At 55.5% G+C, this 22,241-nt stretch overlaps 1 protein-coding gene across 1 annotated transcript; it reads right to left on the bottom strand.

Moving 5' to 3' along the window:
* Nucleotides 1-6,141: 6,141 nt before the first annotated feature.
* LOC141725839 (uncharacterized) lies at nucleotides 6,142-16,448 on the bottom strand. The gene is made up of 3 exons (XM_074529972.1): nucleotides 16,308-16,448; nucleotides 8,063-8,128; nucleotides 6,142-7,910 (listed from the first exon to the last, which is right to left on the bottom strand). The coding sequence occupies exons 2-3, from the start codon at nucleotides 8,082-8,084 to the stop codon at nucleotides 6,820-6,822; spliced, it is 1,113 nt and encodes a 370-aa protein (XP_074386073.1). The 5' UTR covers nucleotides 8,085-8,128; nucleotides 16,308-16,448; the 3' UTR covers nucleotides 6,142-6,819.
* Between the last annotated feature and the right edge of the window lie 5,793 nt (nucleotides 16,449-22,241).

Genomic DNA, 22,241 nt, shown 5'->3' with positions numbered 1-22,241 from the left:
CCTGGCTCAGCTGCCTCCCACCCCTCTGCCCTCTCGTAGCCGCAGCTGCCTGAGACGCTGCCTGTGCCTTGTGCTGCTGCCTTGGCTCGGCCCTGTGCACTTCTGAGCTCCTGCCAGCCGGGCACCTCTGTGCCTGCTCTGTGCCTTGCAGCTCCTGGATTGCCTGGACTTGAGCGAATGTGGTGAACAAGTCCTGGAGATCCTGACAAGGCACCTGCAGAGCCAGTCCAGGCAGATGCGTCGCGTGGCGCTCCAAGGCCTCGTGGTGCTCACCTCGATGGTGAGAAGGAGGCAGCAGCTGAAGCTGTGCTGGCAGCGTGGGGCTGGGGCAAGCAGCCCCCTGGGCTTAGCTGGGCTTTGGCTGTTGTGGCAGCTGCTCCCAGCTCTCCAGGCTCGCTGTTCAGCAGCCTGAGTGCTTTGGGACAGGCCTTCGGCCTCTGAGCCCTGCAGCAGCAGCAGCAGCAGCGTGGGGTTGCTCAGCCTTGTTTTGCACACAGGATCCAAGCATGTACAGCCTGACCGAAAACCTTGTGAAGCTACTGTGGGATAGGGATGAAGACATAGTGGAGAAGACCCTCATTGTGCTCAGCCTCCTGATGCTGCAGGAAGACCTGGCAATAGCCAGCCCCATCGCCCTGCAGCTGGCTGAGGCGCTCCGGCACCTCTTTGACAATGTGAGGCTCTGTGCCCCCAGCCACGGGCACTTGGGTGCTGCCTTGGGCCTGGGCACAGGGGGCCTGGAGCAGCAGATGTGGAGGGCTTTGGATTCCTTTCCAACAGGACAACAGCCTTGTGCAGCTGCTCTCCATTCGCCTCTTCAAAGACGTGATTGCCTTGGTAGTGGCAAAGGGAGAAAAGCCCCTGAAGAAGCCTGTGAGCCAGAGCCTGCTCCCACTCTTCTTCCACTGCCACGATGAGAACCCGTGTGTGGCACAGGTGAGGCCTCCTGGGTGTCCCCATGGAAGGGGGCTCAGCTGTCTCCCCAGCCCCTGGCACCTGACGGGCTCCAGCCTTCTCCTGGCCCTGGCACAGAGATGCGGCTCCTGTGCCCTGGGCTGCGGTGCCATCTCTGGCTCTCTGCTGCTCTGCAGGCCTCTCGGGAAACGCTGCTTTCTGCAGTGAGCTTCCTGAAGAGGAAGGATCTCAAGCAGCTGCTGCAGACGGATCAAATGTGGAGATTTGCTGAGTGCTTGGTAAGGACAGCCTGGAATGCCCAGCCCAATCCCTGCAGCAGCCGCCTGCCCACGGCGCCCAGTCTGTGGGGCTGGCAGCTGTGGCCCCGGCCCAGTGCCGCACGCAGGGGCACCGGCCTGCGCCCCACACGCCGCTCCCTTCCCTGGGCCGTGCGGGCTCTGCTCCAGGCTCCTCTGGCCCCAAGGCCGGTGCCGACAGAACCCCGAGCCAGCCGGGCTCTGCTGCGGGGCAGCACCGCGGCTCGCCGGACCCTGTGCCCCGTGCCGAGCCCGGCGCCTGCGGCTGCTGGCCGGGCCTCGGGGCTCTGTGGGCAGGAGGAGCAGCGCCGGCCGTAGGGAGCGCCCGGCCCAGGGGCAGGGCCCGCATCAATCCTTTCCCTCCGTGCCCTGCCGCTCTCTGCAGCTGGCAGAGGACAGGAGCCGAGCGGCCGAGCACCTGCGCCTGGCCCTGCCCTACCTGCGGAGCGCACAGGAGCCCCTGCGAGAGGCGGCCGTCAGGTTCATGGGTGAGCGCCAAGCCCGGCTCCCTCCCCGGCCCGCCCCATTGCCGCAGCTCGGCCCCGGCCCCGCCTGCTGTGCCGGCAGCAGGATCCGGGCGCGGCCATGGGCAGCCCCCGCTGGCCTGGGCATTGCTGCTGCCGCCCTCTGGCAGCCGTGCCCTGGGGCGGCAGCGTGCGCCAGGGGCCCGGGCTGAGCCCTGCCGGGCCAGCAGGGCGTGTGGCCTCAGGGCTGGCAGCGCCCGTGGGCGGCAGCTGTGCCTCTGAAGGCAGGACACGCTCTGTGCTCCCCAGGGATGGCCGGACGCTACCTGACAGGGCAGCAGCCGCACTTCCGCATCATCTGCAGCGGTGAGTGAGGCCCGCGGGCTCTCGGCGGGGGCTGCCGCTGGCAGCTGCGTTCCCTGGCCCGCCCGCCGACGGCTCCGCTCCCTGCGCGCCCCAAGGGCAGCGGGGCCACAGCGCAGACACCTTGCAGGGGCCTGCGGGACATTCCTGGCCAGCAGCTGCCAGCTCGTCCTTCTTGGCTCCTGCTTCCTCCAGGCCGTGCCAGCAGCTGCGTGGCACGGACGAGGCTGGAGGCTCTGCCCAGCTCGCCGCAGATCCAGCCTCTGACTGTGCCTCTGTTTCTCTCTCTGCAGCCCTTCGGGACATGACGGATGACAGCAGCCCTGCCATCTCATGCCTGGCGCTTCAAGCTCTGCACATCCTTTTAGCTGTACAGAGCGTTCCCTGCTCCCGGCTCCAGAGGATGCGAGACCAACTCCGCCGCCTCTGGGAGTCGCTGCCTTTCCTGTGTGCCCGTGGCTGAGTGTCCTGCCGCGGCGCTGTGGAGAACTGATCCGGGAGGCTGCGTCTGCTGGGGCCCGCCTGAGCCTGCGGGGAACACCTCTCCTCTGCCAGCACTTCCTTTCCCTCCACCCACTAGAGGAACATTAAATTGCTGTTGTTGGATAGCCGGGTGTCCAGGAGCTTTCTCTTGGTGCACAGTGTCTTCAGGCCAACGGGGAAGAGGGGAAAGGCTGCTTGGTCTGCGCAATTTGCCCGAGCGTGCGGTGTGGAAGAGAAAGTGGCCAAACGCCCCTTGGCCTTTGGTGGTTCCTGCAGGAATGTTTTTGTTCTTGCATCAAGTTTTCTGGAGCTGGGGGAACAAGTGTGTTCTGTGTTGTGAGAGTCTGTCTGAAATATCCCTCATCTGCCTTACGATTGTCATGGAGAGAGACCACCAAAAAATTAAAACCCCTGTTTGCTGATCCGGTGGCCGGGAAAGTCATGTGCCTGAGGCCTGAAAGTGCTGCTAAGTTGCTGTTTTCACAGATGTTGTTTGTTATGCGCTACACTGAGCTCACAGGGCATCCTGCCCTTTTGCGCAATAGCTCTGGAATCCTCCCTACCTCTCAGCCTGGCTGGTTTGAGTGTTAGGGTGGTCCCCTTCTCCAAGAGAAGACCGCTCATAACCACTGTGACAGACAAGTAGAGATGTAAGAAACCTCTTCATCAAAGGACTGAGACATGAAATCCCTATGTGAGAAGGCCCCTCTCACCTTCTTCTAGAGATTGGGACTGAAAGCCCCAACTCGGGGGAGGTGTACAGGGCATGGAAGGAAAGCTGCCCAAAGCAAGGTGGATGTTGCAGGTGTAGGCAGTGGACAACGAAAGCAATGACTCTCGCCTACTGCCAAACTTGGACTGTGTGTACCCTTATTTCCCACCCCCCCCCGAAGATACAACAAACTGCCTTTGTTTTGGCTGCAAAATCCATCCCCCTTGCCCCAATAAAAAAGAGTATAATTGGGGCCAGATGAACTGGGCCTCTGAGATCTCCCCGATGCAACAGGCGGGTCCTCGACTGGACTGGACCAAAGGACGTCATCTCTACGTTTGGTAGCTCTATTCCCTCTTTCTCTCTCTCTCTCTCTTTTGTCTCTCTCTTCCCACATCTTTTTCTCTCTCTTAATCCCTCTATCGCGTTTTGCTGTGGTCATTCAATAAAAGTGTATTTGTTTCGATTATCGTTGTAAACCCCTTTGTACCGTGTCGGTTCTTTTTGCACCCTGAGATCAAATCCACGAACCATTACGAAACCCGTACGTGAGGATGGATCGTGACACCCCCCAAGGACCCCTCCCTAAATTCCCCCCCAAAGCCCCCCCAGCACCCCCAGACCCCGCTAAAACCCCCTCAAGTTCCCCCCACACCCTCCCCAAATCCCCCCAAAACATCCTCAAGACCCCTCCCCAAATTCCCCTCACGACCCCTCCAGGACCCCTCACCTGTCCCTGCGCCTCCTCAGCAGCTCCCGGAGCCCCCCGTCCTCTCCCAGCGCCTCCCCCGCCCTCTCCAGCGCCTCCCGCAGGACCCGCCCGAGCCCGGGGCGGCTCCCGGGGGTCCCTGAGGGGGTTCCGGGACGCAGGGCGGGGGGGAGGGGGCGCCCGCACCATGCTAGGCCCATGGGTCAGGGGGCGACCTTTGGGCTCGGCACTGATTGGCTGGATCGGCATTGGAGAGGGTGGGAGTTGCTGATAGGAGGTGCCCGGTGATTGGTTGGTTTCGCGGAGGGCGCGGTGATTGACAGGAGATGGGCGGGGGCGCAGGCATTGCCAAGGGGAGATGCGCGGTGATTGGTTGGATAGAAGAAAGGAAGGCGGGACTTGCTGAGGGAAGACGCCTGGTGATTCGTCGATTCAGGTCAAAAAGGGCGAGAGTCGCTGAGAGCAGGAATGCGGTGATTGGTTTGTTCGGTGTGTGAGAGGCGGGCGTGTATGAGGGGAGGCGTGCAGTGATTGGTTGGATCGTGCACAGAGAGGCAGGTGTTCCTGAGGGGAGACCCGCGGTGATTGGATGGTTTGGGGAGGGGCGCGCTGCTATTGGCTGGGAAAAGTCCAGGATTTTTAAGGGACATTCTAGTTTCTTTGGGGAAAAACTCTCAGATTTTTAAAGAAAAATTCCCGTTTTTTGCAGCAGAAACATTGCCGGATTTAATTACCCCATATGACCCAAAATAACCAAAATAGCCCCAAAACACTTAAAATACACCGCAAATACCTCGAAAAAAACCCAAACATTACCTAAAAGTCTCCCAAATAACCCTGAACAAATACAAACAACCCCAAAATAACAAAATAACCCCCAAATTAAACCCAAAAAACACCAACTGATTTCAACTACACCTAAAAAACCCCATATACACCAACATTAACCCCAAGAACCCCAAATAATTCCAAGTAAACCCACATAGACTCAAATAAGCCCAAAGAAACCCAAATACTTCCAAATAAACCCAAATAATTCCAAATAACCCCAACTAATACGAAATAAACCAAGTAAAACCCATGATAAACCCCAATTAGTCAATATATAATCCCAAAAAAAACCCAAACAAACCCTAAATAAACCCAAAGAAACCCCAAGTAATCCCAGTTCCTCTTGTCCCCACCCCAACACAGATCCAAACCAATCAGAACGCGCAGCACTGATGACGTTCCACTTGCTGGGCACAAACTCAGAGCACCGGCCCCGCTCAGCGATTTTCAGCCAATCAGCGCCCGGTCCGTCTCTGACTCATCGCTTGCCAGGCACAGACCAAGGCCTCTCACTGCGGGAAATAACCAGACACAGCGCGGGGTAATTTCCAGCCAATCAGAGCGTGTCTCGCTGATGACTCATCAGTTGCCAGGAGCAGAATTTAGGGGGGAGGGGGGGGAAGGTGACGCTGGGGATGGGATGGGGACCCCAAATTAATCCAAAACGGGGTCGGGAGCCCAAACCCGAGCAGGAGGGGCTTGGAGCCCCCAAAACCAAACACGGGGGAGGGGATTGGGGGAACGATCGAAAAGAAGAGAGCGCGGAAAAGAGGGTCAAGACCTCAAAATTGAGCTGGGAGGGGAATGGGACCCCCAAATTGAGGTGGGAAGGGAATGGAACCCCCAAATTAAGCTGGGATGGGTATGGGGTCCCAAAACTGAGCTAGGAGGAGGATGGGACACCCAAAATTGAGCTGGGAGGGGGGTTGGACCCCCAGACAGGATTAAGCCAATTTTGTTCCTGGAATATGTAAAGTACTTTATGGATATGCAACAAGGCCATGAATTTGCAACGGATTGACATCATGGGAGACAAGGACCATCGAGCAAAGGTTGTTATTGCCACCAAGATCCCCCAGTTATGTTCGGGGACACCCCTTAATTAATCTGGTTTTAATTACATCACCCTGTTGCATATTCATAGACCCTCATGCATATACATCAACTACTTTACATCTTTCACGAACTATTTGACATGGCCCAACCTTGGGGGTGTCTCCCCATTTCAGGAGGCTCCACTGAAATGGAAAATGTAAACCCCCTCCCTTTGATTACTATTACTATTATTATTATTATTAGTAGTAGTGGTAGTAATAATAATAATAATAGTAATTTATTTTGAAATTAAGGGGCTCTCGGGCAAAGATATGAAAGCAGAAAAAACAGTACTTTATTAGCAAAAATTAAAAATACAAATGCAGTAATACAAACAAAAAGAAACAGTGACAGAGTCAGAATCCTCTGGGAATTCAGTAAAAAAGGCTGATTCTCTTGGAATCCAGTGTGAAAGGGCTGATCCTCTTGGAATCCAGTGGGAAAGGGTTGATCCTCTGGGAATCCAGTTGGAAAACAGCTGATCCTTTAGGAATCCATTTCTTACCCCCCAAAGACAGGGCAAAGGTAGGGCCGTGGAGTTTTTATAGGGTATCCAAAGGGTGGAGTTGGGGTTCGGGTCAAGGGAGGAGTTCTTATCAACACAAGAATGGTGAGATCAAATTCCTGACTCGTAGCAACAGCAGCACTCCACACAGAACGTGTCCCCAAATCCTAAATTCCCCCTAAAACAACTGAGAAATTATTCAACGTCAGATATATTCGATGAATTTCCTTCATTTAACCCAGTCTTGGGTGTTTTTAAAGGATAAAGGATAAGCAGAGGAAAATTAAGGCCAAACAAAGAGGAGAACCAGCCAGGTGTGTTCCCAACATGGATCACAGGGAATGTGAGTGACCAGGGCTGTGCCCAAAGTGCCTCCTCCAGTGGGGGATGGAGCTGGAGCAGCACACGAAGCTCTGCCCGCACTCGGGGCACTCGCAGGGCTTCCCTTAGTGGTGCCTCCGTTGGTGTCGGGTCAAGTGAGAGCTCCTGTAGAAGTTCTTCCCACACTGGGGACACTCGTAGGGCCTCTCCCCAGTGTGGATGCGCCGGTGCCTGATGAGGTGGGAGTTGTGCTTGAATCCCTTCCCACAGTTGGGGCAGCGGAAGGGCCTCTCCTCTGTGTGAATCCGATAGTGCTGGAGGAGATTGGAGCTGGTTGGAAACCTCTTCCTGCATTTATCACACTCGTAGGGCCTCTCCCCTGTGTGGATGCGCCGGTGGGTGATGAGGTTGCAGTTGTGCCTGAATCCTTTCCCACAGTCGGGGCATTGGAAGGGCCTCTCCTCTCTGTGAATTCGATAATGCTGGAGGAGAAGAGAGCTGGTCTTAAACCTCTTCCCACATTTGGAACATTCGTAGGGCCTCTCCTCAGTGTGGGAGCTCTGGTGGCTCATCAGGTGGGAGCTCCGCCTGAAGCACATCCCACACTCGGAGCATTTGTACGGCCTCTCCCCAGTGTGGATCCTCTGGTGCTTGATCAGGCTGGAGCTCTGTTTGAAGCTCTTCCAACACTCCACACACTCGTAGGGCCGTTCCCCAGTGTGGATCCTCTGGTGCACAATCAGGCTGGAGCTCTGGCTGAAGCTCTTCCCACACTCCCCACACTCAAAGGGCTTTTCACCAGTGTGGATCCTCTGGTGCTTGATCAGGCTGGAGCTCTCTGTGAAGCACATCCCACACTCTCCACACTGGTAGGGCTTCTCCCCAGTGTGGATCCTCTGGTGCCTGATCAGGTCGCAGTTCCACCTGAAGCTCTTCCCACACTTCTTGCATGTGTGGGTCTTCTCCCCATCATGGAGCTGATCATGGAGCACCAGCTCCAAGCTCTGGCTCCGTCTCAGGCCGCCTTCCCGGCCCAGGCTGGCTCTTTCCCCCTCAGATCCCCGCCGGCTGCGTTTGCAGCCCCTCCTCGTGCGGCATCTCCGGGGCTTTTCCTCCCCGTTGCCTTCCTGCGCCGTGGAGCCGCTCAAAACGGCCTCTTCCACCAGGTTCTGCCGCGGGCATTTGTCCTCCCTGCTCTCCATGCTCAGCTCCTGCTCTGGGGGAGAAAGGACAAGGACAGGATGGGATTTGCCTCCATGCCACAGGCAAGGGCAAGGAGATCCCCCATGGCTGAGCTGCAGCCGGGGCCGTGCTGGGCTGGGAGATGGAGCAGCACAGAGGGGAAAGGGGCACTGACTTCCTCCTCACCTGCCTCAGTGTCCCGGGGCATCTTCCTCTTCCTCGCAGCCTCCCAGGCCTTGGCAATGGGAAATCCTGGTTTGGGGAAAACAACGGATGAGCGCGTTTGTAGGAGTGTCGGGGGGTAGGACGGTCGGGACGGATGGAGACGAGAGAGCTCTGCAGCCAGGGCGTGGAACTTGCGGTTTATTGCAAAGGGCCTGGGTGCAGGGCCATGCTTGGAGCTGCCAGGCACAGCTCGGAGCAGGCCCGAGAGCAGAGAGGGGTAGAGAGGGTGAGAGGGTGAGAGAGTAAGAGGGGAAGAGCGTAAGAGAGTAAGGTTCCTGTTACAATACAATCAATCTCCTGTTCTGTTGAATATTCTATTTCTCACTAACCAATCTAGTACAAGATACAAATCCTATAGCATTTACATCAAGCCTGTAAAAGTCATTACATTATCATAATGTGTTACATTTTAAACCCTAAAAACTCCTCTTTGGACTCCCTCTGCAAAGCTGTAGGGTCTGCTGTGAGCCTTGGATCTGTCTGCGAGCAGAGGGAATTGTTTCATCAAAAGGGGATTACCTTGAGTCAGGCCACACCATTGTTTTCCAGTTGTTCACTAACTAAGGTTATTTCAGAGCTTGCTTTCATTTCAATCTTCCTTATAGTTTCTATATCCTCAAAGTCTTTTGCCAGACAATTGTATTTATAAGGCTTTCCTGTTTCATCTTCCCCAAAACACAGTGAGTTTGAAGGTCCCTCTGCCCGAGTCCATCTTTACAATCACTGGCCACCTCAGCTCCAGAAAAACCTCCCAAACACCAAGATTCAGCCCTGAAAAAGCCTCCCAGGAGTTCCCTGTCCCCGGTCCCTCCCCTCTGGTGTTCGGAGGTTCCCCCCTGTCCCAGCTGCTGGGGGTCACGCTTCGATTGGGGTCCCCCTTGTGCCCGGTGCACGCCCTGCCCAGGCTGCTGGCAGTCCCAGCAATGCCAAAAGCTCCCCCAGCTTTGCTCTCCCCATTTCGGGATGCCGGGGCTGTTTGGGCTCCCGGGCTCCCTTCTCCCCTCATTCTCTGCTCTGGGCTGCAGCGGCTCCAAGGAGTCCCCCCTGCCCCTCTCCAGGCTCTTGAGGCTCCCGCCAATGGCGGCGCTCCCCCCTCTCTGGGCTCCCCGCTTTGGGCTCCTGGGGGACACAGGGCTCTGCTCCTCCAGGCTGCCTCTGCCGGCAGCCGCCACCGCCACCCCCCAATGTCCTCCCAAGGGGCCTTTTCCGCTCAGCCTTGGACTGCTTCATTCTCCAAACATCCCCAAAAACCCAACCCAGGGACACCCCGGGATATCCGGGCCCAGCTCCCCGTCCCCGCTCACCGGTGCGATTGGGGGGGGCGATGATCCCACAGGTGGGGGCTGCGAATTCAGGCAGGGATCGACGGCGTGGTTCCCTCAGCTCAGCCTGGATCTGCCTTTGTCCCTCCTCTTCCTCTTCATCCTCCTGCCCTTCCACCCCCCCTCATCCTCCTACTCTGTCTTATCTCCACATCCTTCTGCTCTTCCATCCCTCCCCCTGCTCCTCCTCCCTAACCCCACCTCCTCCTCCCCCTTCATCCCTGCCCTTCCCTCCCTCCTCCTCCTCCCCCATCAGCAGCCACACCCTCGCTGCCCCGTTCCCGCAGCCCTCGCAGCCGCGGCAGGAGCGGGGATGGAGCCGGGACAGGTCGGGATGGGCAGCGCGGGGCTCTCGGCTGCTCCAGCCGCTGCGGGCGGGGGAACCCGGCCCGGGCCAAAGGAGAGGCAAACTGGGCAAAGTGGGGGCACATCACAATGCTAAGGATGCACTAGAAAATGGAACTGAAAGAGTTATGTTAATATTAACTCCAAACAAGGAAAAACTGGAAATTCCAAAGTTTAGGGAAGCCGAGAGAAAAGAATTAAACAAGATAGGAAGTGAAAAAGATAAATCAGGGAAATGGAAACTTCTTGATGGAAGACAATTTCATAATAAAACGTGCTTACTAGGAAAATATTAGAAGACTTGCATCAGAAAACCCACTGGGGTACTCAAGATTTGTGTGATCATTTTTTAAGGGACTATGGGTGCACTGGGATTTTTGGAGTAGCCAATCAAGTAACTGAAAGATTATTAATTTGCCAAAGGATAAATAAAAATGTGATGAGAAAAACAACATTAGGAGGTTGTGAGTTAGCTCATCGACCATTTCAAAGTATCCAAGCAGAAGTTGAGATTTCTTAGGTTCTGGCTTTATTACTTTATTTGTAAAAAAACACCCTTTAATCTAGAAGAAAGAGAATATGCCACATGTTAGACACCAGATTTTAGGAGAATTAAAACCTTTGCAGTATCAGAAAGCCCCGATAAAAAAAACAAGAAAAGAAAAAGGGAAATGAAAGGGAAGGGAACAGGAGGAAAAATCAGAAAGAGAGTGGGATCCTCTGCAGGTCTTGCCCCCTCCGTTCCCGGCCCAGGCGCCTGTCCCGGGTCCCGGCTCGCTGCCCGCCTCAGCTCCGCCTGCCCCGCTTTCCATCCCAGGTGCGGCCTCACTGCCCAGGGCAGCTCCACCTGCCCCGGCGCTCTCGCTCAATTTGTGTGCCCTGCTCCCACTGCCTGGCCCGCGGCCGCTCTGCCGCCCATGCTGGGCAAGATGGGGGTTGCTCTGTCCCGCCGCCTGCTCCGAGCTCACCGCGCCCACCGCACCCAGGGGGGGTCCCAGCCATCCCATCCCCGCCTGCCCTGCCCGTGCCACCTGCGCTGGGCACCGCCGCTGCTGCCGGGCTCTCCCACCTGCCTTTGCTCTGCCGGGAGCTGCCAGATCAGCCGCCATCAGCCATCTGGGGGCTGCCCACGCTCCGCCTCGGGCTCCACGGGAAGATCCCCCTCTGCCGATTCCGGCAGCAGACCCTGCCCACACTCCCACCGAGCCTCGGCGGGATATCCTCCCCTGACCCTGTTCGGCTCTGAGTTACGTCCCCTTGGTAACGACAGCTCCGGCTGTTCAGGGAAACACTCTCTCTCTACAGGAAGCACCTTATTGAAACACAAGGAGCTCAGTTAAAAGGCAGCCCTCTACAAATTCTTTCCCAAAATACGGGAGAAAGGCCATAGAAGGTAAAAAAGTGAAAAAGTTAGATGAAGGGATTGCTCTATTTCCGTTCAGAGAGGTTCCCATGGGAGGGATGCGCTGCCCCGCCCCGCGGGAGCCACCAGCGCCCCTGCCGGCCGTGCCCGGAACTGCACCCAAGGGGAAAGCGCCGCAGCCCAAAGGCCGGGACTGGCTCCGGGCTCTGTTTGCTGTCAGTGCCGCAGCTGTTGCTGTTTGTTTGCTTTATTATACACACTAGTAAAGAACTGGTATTCCTATTCCCATATCTTTGCCTGAGAGCCCCTTCATTTCACTATTTTAAAAATTAAGAGCGAGGGGTTTTGCATTCTCCATTCCAAGAGAGGCTTTTTCTGCCTTCCCGAGCAGACACCTCCCTTGTAAAGCAAGACAAGCACCCACAGGCACTGAGGGGGCTGCAGGAGGGGCACAAGAAGGCCCTGCAGCACTTGGGCACAAAGGCACAGCAGGTAAATGCAAGAAGGGAGCAGCAAAAGGCCAAGCTGAAGGCAAAGGCCAGGGCACAGTTCCTACAGCCCCTGAGGGATCAACCCCAGGGCCCAAGGGGGCCCCAGCACCCAGGGCACGGCTCGGCCACAAGCACCTGGCAGAGGCATTGCCCTCCTCGGAAGGGGAGAGCCCACCCAAACAGCCCCTGGCAAGGAACCAGGGCTCCAGCTGCAGGGCACAAGGACACTGCAAGCACAGACAGCAGCACCCTCAGCACCAGCAAGTCCACCCCTTGATGGACATGGATTGGCAGGGCTGGCACAGCTCCCATCACACCAGGGACCCTCCACACTGGAGCCCTTGAGAACATTCAGGGTGGGTCTGCATTGAGAGGAGGCATTTCCTGATGGACACAGGGGCCTCTCAATCCACTCTGAATCTTGGACTTAAGGGGGGGAAATGCCAAAAATGTCTCTGGTTATTCAGGGGATAAGTGGGAAAGATGTGTGGTTTTATTCAACCACTCTTAGCAGAACTGGGAGATTGGTCTGAAATGCATGAAGTTTTATCTGCTCCTAATTGTTATCATCATTTCCTGGGAAGGCATTTGATTGCTAAACTCGTAACGCAAATTAATATCATAAAAACTGATACAGAGGCCAGTAGTGTTGTACCTCTGTGCCATATGTCAGGCAAGACCTATGCTGAAGTGAACCCAGAAGTGTGGGCAGCCCCAGGGAAATAGGGAAAATTAGATAAGGAGCCTCTACAAATTACTTTAAAGCAACCAGGACAAGCAATACCCTGTTCCAAGAGAGGAAAGGAAGGGCTCACAGCCTGGTATTGAGTCCCTGTTAAAGGCAGCGATTTTGGAGCCAAGGATGCCTCCCTACAACACTCCTATCCTGCCAGTCAACAAACTGGATGGATACACAGCAGGAGGAAACACAGAATTTTCAAGTGTTAAAATGAAGATTAACTGAGGCTGCAGGTCTTGGCCTTCTAGACAGGGAAAAGGAATTTGAATTATAGGTGGGTGTTAAACAGGGTCTTTCCAAAGGAATTCTTGTGCTAAAATATTTAACTTTATATAGGATCTCCTACAGTTCAAGTCTGGCATCAAGTTAAAGCTCTGACAACCAAAAGAGCCTCTAAATGGATGAGCAGGGCTCGGTTATTACAGTATGAAACTTGTTCAATGGCACAGGAGGATTTAGAACTGAGGACAGCGCAAGGGTAACCCAGCCTCCTGTTTGAACAGCCTGGAGAGGGGCTGGCAAGGAACCCAGCACTGCACTCAAGGGACAGAGCTCCAGACCCAGGCTGGGACAGATTGATGATGGGACATTCCCTGGCCTCAGGGAGAAAATGTGTTTGTGGCTGGCTCTGCAAGAGCAGCAGAAGGGAAAAGAGCTACAAGACAGGCTGTTATTAAGGAAGGGGAATCAGACACAGCGCAGGTCACCGCCCCATGCTCAGCTCAACCCGCGCAGCTCTGGGTGCCTGTGAGAGCCTGGCACTGAAATGCCCTGAGCAGGAAGGCTTCAATATCTTCTGCTGACACCATGGCACCTAACAGGGGGGCAAAAGCAATTCTCACTGCTTCAGCAACCACTGGAGCAGATATCAAGGCATATTCTCCCACAGCAAGCTGGGCTGGCACACAGCCTGCCCTGGCACTTTGCTGCTGCCAACACCCAGCCAGGACATCGGCTCCTGCCTAAGGAGTGCAAAGCAGCACCACTGGTGGCCAAGGGGCCCATGCCAAGTGTCCCTGAGGCCAGAAACAGCCGCCAGCACAGCTCAACACGGGGGGACCCTTCAGCCTGGCCTCAAGGGCTCTGAAGCCCCGGAGATTTGCACTTCCCGCCCGCAGCAGGAGGATGGGAGGCCGCCCCTGAGCCTGCCCTGAAGGCAACGCAGCAGCAGCCAGGGCTCCACAGCGGGCCAAGCCCCTGCGCCTGCCCACAGATCCTCCCCTGGAATCCTCTGCAATCCTGGCCACCCTCCTCTGCCATCTCCAGCCACTGGGGCCAAGCCTTGCTGCCACTGCTGCAGCTTCAGCGCTGCCTGGGCCTGCACTGCCACAGCTGCTGGGGAACACCAGGGCACAATTCCACTCTGGGGCTCACTCACACCCACACTCTGGGCTGCCAGCCATTCCACTGCTGCAAAATGTACCGATTTTGTTACTTTTAAATATTATTTTTCTGCTCACGCTTGGGTTGTCTTGCCCTTGGGGAAATGAATTTTAAAGTTTTTTTTTAAGGGTTGTTAGACCACTCAATGGGGATGAGTTTAACACCTCAATAGACTGGGAACAGCCCAAAAGATACCCACAGAGATAACGACCAGCAACAAAACATCAACATTGCCCAGCAGCAGGAAGAGAAGCTCCATTCCAGGCAGCCTGCAGAGGAGCTTTAGAAATGCAAATGAACACTGCTGGGCAAAGCCTGGACAATGCACCTGGGTCTCTTGCCTGGGGCAGGAATTGGGCTGATTCCCTCTGCCCCTCACCCCAAGCTCTGCCTGCTGGCACTGATGGAATTTGCACAGCTCGAGGCAGAGCCCAGGGGGAGGATATCTGACCCTGCAACACAAACGGGTGAAGCTGCAAAGGGAAACAGCAGAAGGAGAATGTTGGGAAAACTAAACTAGAAATATTTGGGGGGAATCATCCCTCTGCCCACTCCAACATGTGCTGGCACTGTCAGTGATATATAGGGTATATTAGAGCACAGGGGATTTTTTCCTACCAAAAATTCAAGGAAATCAGTTGGGAATCCAAGGATTTGATGATTTAGTTAGACAAAAACAGTCAATTGATGCAGCCCTGGCTGGAGAGAGCGGCCAAAAATAGGGAAAAGATGAACGGCCAGCAGAACAAATCCTACAACAACTGTCCTGGGTTGACTATATGATGCTTTTATCCCCAATCGTCTCATTCTGTTTATGCTGAATAATAATAAGTTTTGTACCTTTAAGAGTGTTACAGAGAGTGAAGGGGGAGAGAGAAGAAGCGCGCAGTTTGTTTTCAGACACTGCACTCACTCCTCCTGACTGTGTTGTCTGCGGACAGACAGCGGGACAGAGAGCTCTTTTTTTGCTTTTTAGTTAGTGTTAGCTAGCTGAGGCAAAGAAGTTCCCTGGACTGTTTTTTTTCCCTTTTCTTTGGACCTCTTGGAACTGCTCTGGACTCAACACCCAGGAGAGCACCGGCAGCTGCAGCTGTGGCCCACTGGGCCGGCCCTGGCCTGCGACAATTCCAGCACTGAGAGACTGATCAGAGACTGAGTGAGCTGCTGCTTGACCCGGGGTTTTCTCAGTTTGTCATCTCTTTTAGAGTGGCAAGGGGTCTCATTGTTTTGATACTGTTTTGGTCTTATTGTTTAATAAACAGGGTTTTTTTCCACCTTTCTCCAAGGAGGTATTTTTCTTTCCTCCCGGACCAGTTGGGGGGAGGGGCCGATTGGATCCGCTTTTCCCACCGGAGCTCCTTTGGGGGGATTCTTCCCCAAATTTGCTCTAAGCCTGGACAAACACCATGGACCAGCCCCTGGGAACCCGAACCATTTCATATCAGGAGCCACAGAATCCATTTCTCATTTCAATGGCATCATTAGATTACAAGCTGCCCTTGCAATAATAACCAACCAGACAGCTCCAGCTCCTGAGCTTCCTGCCGACCAATCCACTGAAATGAGGAACACAACACTTAACCATGGGGTGGGATCAGATCATCTGTTAGCAGAAAAAAGAGGAGTTTGTGGAAAATTAAATGTCACAAACTGCTGTTGGCAAATAGATGACAAAGGAAAAGTGGTGAAAAACAAAACAACACCAGAAACAAAAAACAGCTCATGTATGGATTCAAATGCGGAAAGAAGGGGAATGGGACACGGTTTTGTGGCTTTCTTGGAGACCATGGGTTAAACGAATGCTGTTTCTCCTCTGATGTGCTACAACAACTCCCATCTTTTTACCATGCTCCACACCTTGAGAGTGCAGCTCATTCAGCAGCTGAGCGAGGGGCCAGGGACTCGTAGATAAGGAAATAAGGGGCGAAACCATCAGCTTCAATAAATGTTACTAATTAACATGGACTGCTGCTCACAGAAAGACCCACTAAATTCCTGAACTTCCAGAAGAACAAGGAATTAACACAGCCACGAATATCGGCTGTTATACAAAAGTGGGGGTGCACATTAACGAGGACATGCAGTTGGCAGATCGGGAGGTCTGAACCTTCCAAGCACCTCAGCCAGTGGGCAAAGGGAGAGGGAGATGAGGCCGGGAAAATGAGAATACAAAGGAGGCTGCGAACTACAACAATGGCAGAGAGCCCTCGGCAAATGCCCCACGGCCTCTCCCTCTGCCCAGCAATAAAGTCACTTTTACAGGACTCCTCTGTCTCCTCTGGGCACACAAACCTCCGGCCACGGCAATTTCACCGCACAGCCCCGGGCACGGGGCAGCCCCCTCTGTCCCAGCCACAGCAACCGGGCCGAGCCAGCGCTGCTCCGGCAGCGGCTCCTGCCGAGGCAGCGGCCGCAAGGAGACCGCGGGCAGCCGCTCCCGCAGCGCCCTCACGCCAGCGGCAACACGGACCGGACACGGCACAACGAACCCGCCCGAGCCCCCTGCCGCCCCCGAGGCCCGCAGCCAGCCCCGAGCCCCCGCACAACCCAGCGCGGCTCCCACCAGCGCTGCGGCCGCCTCCGAGCTCCGCCGCCGCCTCACCGCGCGCCGGCCGCTGCCGCCACTCGCAGGTCCGCAAACACGACAATGGCGCCGCTGTTCAGCCACGGCCGCTCTCCGCCGCTCCCACCAATCAGCAGGCCACAACCACGACTGACGGCACCATCGCCCAATCGCAGCCAGGGGCGGGGTCTGCACACGGCACAGCCCCGCCCCACCTTCTCAGGCCCTCCGGGCTGCGTGAGGGCAGAGCCGGAGCTGAGGAACAGCCCTGGAACGGGCCCGGGCCCGAGGGGATTGAGCTGAAAACACAAAGAAACTTCTCCACAGCTCCCGCCACGGCTTTCCCGGCATTGCGGCTCCGGTGGCTCCGGCTCAGCGGGAAGCCCTGGAGCCTCACTTCTCCTGCCCCTAATTAGGAGCATCAGGGCATCGCTTTGATTTCCCCTAGAAATTTGAAACCGCCCCAAACCCCTGTGGATGAGTGGGGGAGGGGAGAGATTTCGGACAGAAAACTCCAAAAACTCAGAGCAGGATAACGAGAAATAAGTGGATACCCTTAAATGCAGCTTTCCCCCACGCCTCCCTCCTTCCAGCTGCACCTCCTACCCCGGCAGTGCCGCAGACAGGGAATGGGGCCGGGCTCCGTTCCTGCCCCGGGGCTTCTCCCTCTGCTCAGGGACAGGAGTCGTTCCCCTGCTGCACCCTGGGCTCTCTCCCACCGGAGACTTCTCCAGGAACTTCTCCGAGCTGAGTCCATCCCACGGGGCACAGCCCCCTCCAAGTGCTGCAGCGTGGGTCACTGTGCCCCAGTTTCTCAGTGCTAATCTCAGGGGACTGCCTCTCGGGACATTATCACTACAGCACTCGCAGCAGAATATACACATGGCATTTAACAGTTCTGAGTAGAAAGTAAAGGAACCAACGAGAGAGAGAAAGAGCGAGATTCCGATCGCAGCGCTCCGGAGCGGCGGGGCGGGAACGATCCCTGCGCCAGCACCGCCGGCCCCAGGCCAAGCCCAGCCCCGCAATCCAACCCCGCTGCTCACAGCGCCCGCCCTCCCTGGCCCGGGGCACAGCGAGCCCCGCACCCGCTGCGCTCCCGAGCACAAAACGCCCCTTCCCACCGCGCTCACCCGATAAACACAGCGCCCCTGCAGCCGCTCACGCCTCTCTCGCTCCTGCCGAGCTTCTCGGCCTCCCGCACCCTCTGCCCCGCACCTGGGCCCCGCCAGTGCCGCGGGCTGGGGGCAGCAGCTGCACCTTCCTCTGCCTCTGCTCCGGCCCTGCCCAGGTGCCTCGGCTCCCTTCGTGCTCGCCAAAAACTGAGGCCTTCACAAGGCTGACCTAGAACAGAGGCCAGACACGGTTACACAATAAAGCAGGCATTTGTTAAAAGGCCTCCGTGGATACACCTTGGGCAGAACAAGAGCCCAGCCAGGGCTACGCCCAAGATGGACCCAAATGGCCCCAAAATGGACGGCCGGTCACGAGGTCTGTCCCTTTTATAAGTTCTGGGCTATTTGCATATTGGAGTTAATTGCCCAATTATGTCTTTAGATGATGAAGTCCCATCCTTCTTGTTTTTCTCTCTTCAGTGCCCGTTGTTTATGCTCTGGGGCCCGAAGTTTGGATTGTCCTTGGGTTCACAGCTAGAAAAGAATTATTTTGTCTCCCTGCTCTGTGAACAGAGCTCAGGATCCCTTAATATGAAGCCCAGACCCAGAGAGTAAAGCAGCACAGAATCTGAAAAACAGAAAAGCCAAAACCTGAGGCATCAAATCCATGAGAGCCCCCCTCACACTCACCACGCCTCCCCCTCAGCACCCCCCAGGCCCTCCCCATTGATTGAAGCCCCCAAAATTCTCCCAGGCCCGAGCCCCTCGGCCCCCCCAAACCCCCAGCCTGTGTTCTCACCTGGGAAACCCCAAATATTTGGGAATTCTCAACTGGGATTACCCAATTCCCTGGAAACCTCACCTGGGACCCCCAAAACCTCACCTGGGACCTCCAAACCTTCCAGGATCCCCCCAATCCCCCCAGGACCCTCCAAACTTTATCTGGGATTCCCCCAAACTCCCCCAGGAGCCCCCAAACTCCACCTGGGATCACCCAAACCCCCCAAAACACTGGTGACAGTGGGACAGAACTGGTGGCACTGGCTTGGTGACACTGGAATGAAACTGGGGACAGAAGATTGGTGGCACTGAAATGAAACTGGGGACACTGGGTTGGTGGCACTGGAATGATGACACAGGGGTGGTGGCACTGGGACAGCCTTAGGGACACTGGGGTGGTGACAGTGGGATAGAACTGGTGGCACTGGGGTGGAATCGGTGACACTGGGCTGGTGACACTGGGGCATCCCTGGTGGCACTGGGCTGATGGGACTGAGACAGGAGCACTGGGCTGGAACTGGGGACAGTGGGAAGGAACTGGTGGCACAGGGACAGGGATACTGGGACAGGACTGGGGACACTGGGAGGGGACACTGGGATGGGGACATTAGGAAGAGACTGGGGACACTTGGCTGGTTGCACTGGAGTGCAACTGGTGACACCAGGACGCAACTGGTGACACAGGGGACAGAGGGGACAGGGGGGAATGGAGGCGACACAGAGGGTGGTGGGAGGGGACAGGGGGTCTCAAAAGGGGACAGGAGGGTGTGGCAGGAAGGGGGAAAGTGACAGGGAGGGGACAGGGGGAAAGAGGGGTGGAGGGGACCAAGGGCAGCAGCTGGGCAGAAAGCGGGGGGTGGCAGGGCGGTGGCAGATGGCATTAGGGGCTGATGAAGAGACAGAGGGGACAGCAGACGCCTCCAGGGAGGGGACAAAGGGGCCACCCCAGGAGGCCACAAGTGCCACCAGGTCCCTGACACCTCTCCTGTTCCCTTCCCAGTGGCTGGAGGCTGTGGTGGCCGTGGGCAAGGTGGCAGCCACTGTGACCAGGCCTCAGAGGGGCATGTGGCAGCGCGTGTCCCCAAAGTCCCTGAATGCAAACCTGAGGAGATTCACCTGGTACCTCCATAAGACCCTCAACTATCACGCTGTCACCTTCCTGGGCCACTCCAGTGTCCCCTCCCTCGGTCAGGCCCTGGCACCACCCTGGGACCACCTGGGCCGATGTGAGAGCCGCGGGCAGCGCCTGGTGGCCTGGTGGGAGTCGTCGGAGGTCTCGAGAACAGCTGGGACTGGCTGGCCAGGGAGGCCACCGAGCTCTGTGACACCTGCAGGGACACAGCCACCACTGCTGCCATCACTGCAGCCACCGTCACTACCGTGCCTGGAACCTGCAGGACAAGGCCCCCCGGTGGGGGACGTCTCTGCACAACCGGGTGGCCACGGCCCAGCGGCCAATGGTGGCCCTGGCCAAGGAGGAGGTGGCCTCGGCACTGGCCGCGCTTGAGGTCTGGTTGGCGGCGGTCACCAGTGAGGAGGAGGCAACCACCAAGGCCATGAGAGAGGCCATGGTGGCCACCAGCTGGTTGAGAGTGGCCACCAGGAGGGGACAGCAGGCACAGGTGGCCCTGGGGCCACTGGAGTGCTTGGTGGCCGCGTGTGACGAAGCCACCACGTTTTCCCAGGAGCTGCAGTGCCAGCTCAGGGACATTGAGGCCACCCTGGAGGGGACAAATGAGGCATCGTCTGATGTCCCTGAGGCCTTGATGGCCAAAGTGGCAGAAGCCGAGTGGCTGTGGGAGGCCAGCGCCCGCCTGGCCACGCATCACCTGCTGAGGACACTTGGGGACATCCACAAACTCCTCTTCAGTTGCTATGGTTGCCACGGTGGCCCCGGTAGCCCATGTGGCTAAGCACTGCCAAAAATGCCATCGAGGACATCCTGACGGTGCTGCAGGGACAGTGATGTCACCAGTGTGATGTCATTGGGGTAGTGATGTCGCTGGGAAGCCTTGTGGACACTCAGGTGCCACCAGGCACTGGGACACCCCCGTGCATTGACAGCACTCTCCCCATCATCGAGCTCCAGGACTGGGGCTGAGCCCCCCTCATGTACCGACCCCCCCAAGCACCGGGCCTGGGCCCCCTTCTGTGCCCCTCCCACCCATCACAGGGGTTCTGCCCCTTCCCCTTTGCCCCCTCAGAGCCACAGGACCCCCTGAGAAGAGTGCAGGGACTGGGGGGGGGCAGGAGTGGGACCAGGGGGACTCCAAGCACTGGGGGGGCACAAAGGGGGTCCCCAGCACTGGGGAGGATCCCTTGGGGCTTGGTCCTGTTCCCCCCAGTTATCAGCAGGGATCCCCATTATCACCAGGGACCCCCCTCTCCCAATCCCCCTCCCATGGACTGGGACCCCCCCATTCACCAACCCCATAATGCACTGGGACCCCCCCAATCCATGAGCCCCCCCCAGTGCACCAAAACCCCTCACTCACCGCCCCTCCCCCAGCCAGGGGACACCCCCCTACCCCTCACCCCCACGTGACAAATGTTTTTGTGATTTGTGTCAATTGGCAATGGAATCAGCAAGTGCTTCTATCTGCTGTGTCGAAAATAGACACAAAGAAAGCTTCTGAAACTTTCTGACCAAATAACCAAATAAAGCATCAAAATAAAAGCAGTATAATACAGTAAAAGAGATGAGGTAGCAAGATGACTGGGGCTTAGAATAAAATAGAGGAAGTTGTGGTAAAGCTAAGACATATTGTAACAAAGCAACTAAATGCTTATGTATAATGTGAAAAATGTGTATTTTATGATTGGCTTTTCGCAAATATTAAAATGATATTATGTGTTATGTTAGGAAGTGATGCTGTATTAATTTTTTAAGTAATCTGTTAAATATAGTTCTAGGGTATAACATAAGGCTAAAATAGAAACTATGTATGTGGGATATTTTTTAAAGAGAGGAATGAGGTACTTGCACTGAGATAGCAGCCACAGGACACCTAAATCTTTCAGAGAAAGAGAATTTATTGCTCCCTTAACTAACTTCTTCCTGGCTTGCTCAGCCCTGAAGACGCCATCAGGATTCAGAGGAAGAAGTTGACACTGATCAGACAGAATCCTTTGTTTGAATGGAATTTATGCATTATGTATGAAATGTATGAATATGCAACAGGCTATTGCTTTTAAAGGTTAGTCCTCTCTTAACTTGTGTCCTTTTTTCAGGTTCATTTTGCCCAGAAACAGGTACCTGGACCATCTGTAACTCTTTGTTCTTATTGCCTCGTATTGTTCTAATCATAATTGCCCAAATTTTTATTACTCTCATTATATTACTATCTTCATAACCATTTAATTACTATTAAACTTTTAAAATTTTAAAAACAAGTGATTGGCATTTTTCACAAGTACAACCTCCACCTGAGGCCAGTGAATGGCCTACAGCCAACAGAAACAACAAAGACTTGAAATTGGTCCTGAGGAAAGCACCGAAAGAAGCGCAACCCTGAACACAACCCCCCATGGGGAACATCTACATTGTTATCCGTGTATCCTTGAAGTTTGTTAATGTTTGTTATAATTATAGTTATAGTGTAAGTTAAGGTTTTGTATATCTAAGAATTGACAGTCAAAATAACTTCTCAGTTTCTAGTACTGTTCCATAGGGCTCTCTCCTTGCAACCCTAACTGGGACCAAACTGAGGGAAGGCAGTTGCTACGATGAGGGTCATGGCAGAATGTCTCCAGAAGAAGGGAGAACCAGAGGTGGGAGGCAAGACTCGATTAGAAACTCCCTCCGGGAAAAACTCTTTGCATTCTCTTAGCACAAAAAACTCCTGTGGATCCAGAGGTGAGGAGGGCAGCCCGAACCAGACTCCCACTGGTAGCAGTGCTGCTACTCACTCACTGCAAAGGAAGCGGAGGAAACACTCGTGAGAAGTGTTACTGTCCCTTGTATAGAGGAGAAACAGTAAGTGTATTAATCAGAGTACGCACAAACATGAACCCCAAATGTATTGATCACTCCCAGTTA

Source organism: Zonotrichia albicollis, chromosome 31 (assembly GCF_047830755.1).
Source record: "Zonotrichia albicollis isolate bZonAlb1 chromosome 31, bZonAlb1.hap1, whole genome shotgun sequence".
In the NCBI taxonomy this organism is placed as follows: domain Eukaryota; kingdom Metazoa; phylum Chordata; class Aves; order Passeriformes; family Passerellidae; genus Zonotrichia; species Zonotrichia albicollis.
The sequence above is the reverse complement of the archived record's forward strand: the minus strand, read 5'-3'. Positions and strand labels throughout refer to the sequence as shown.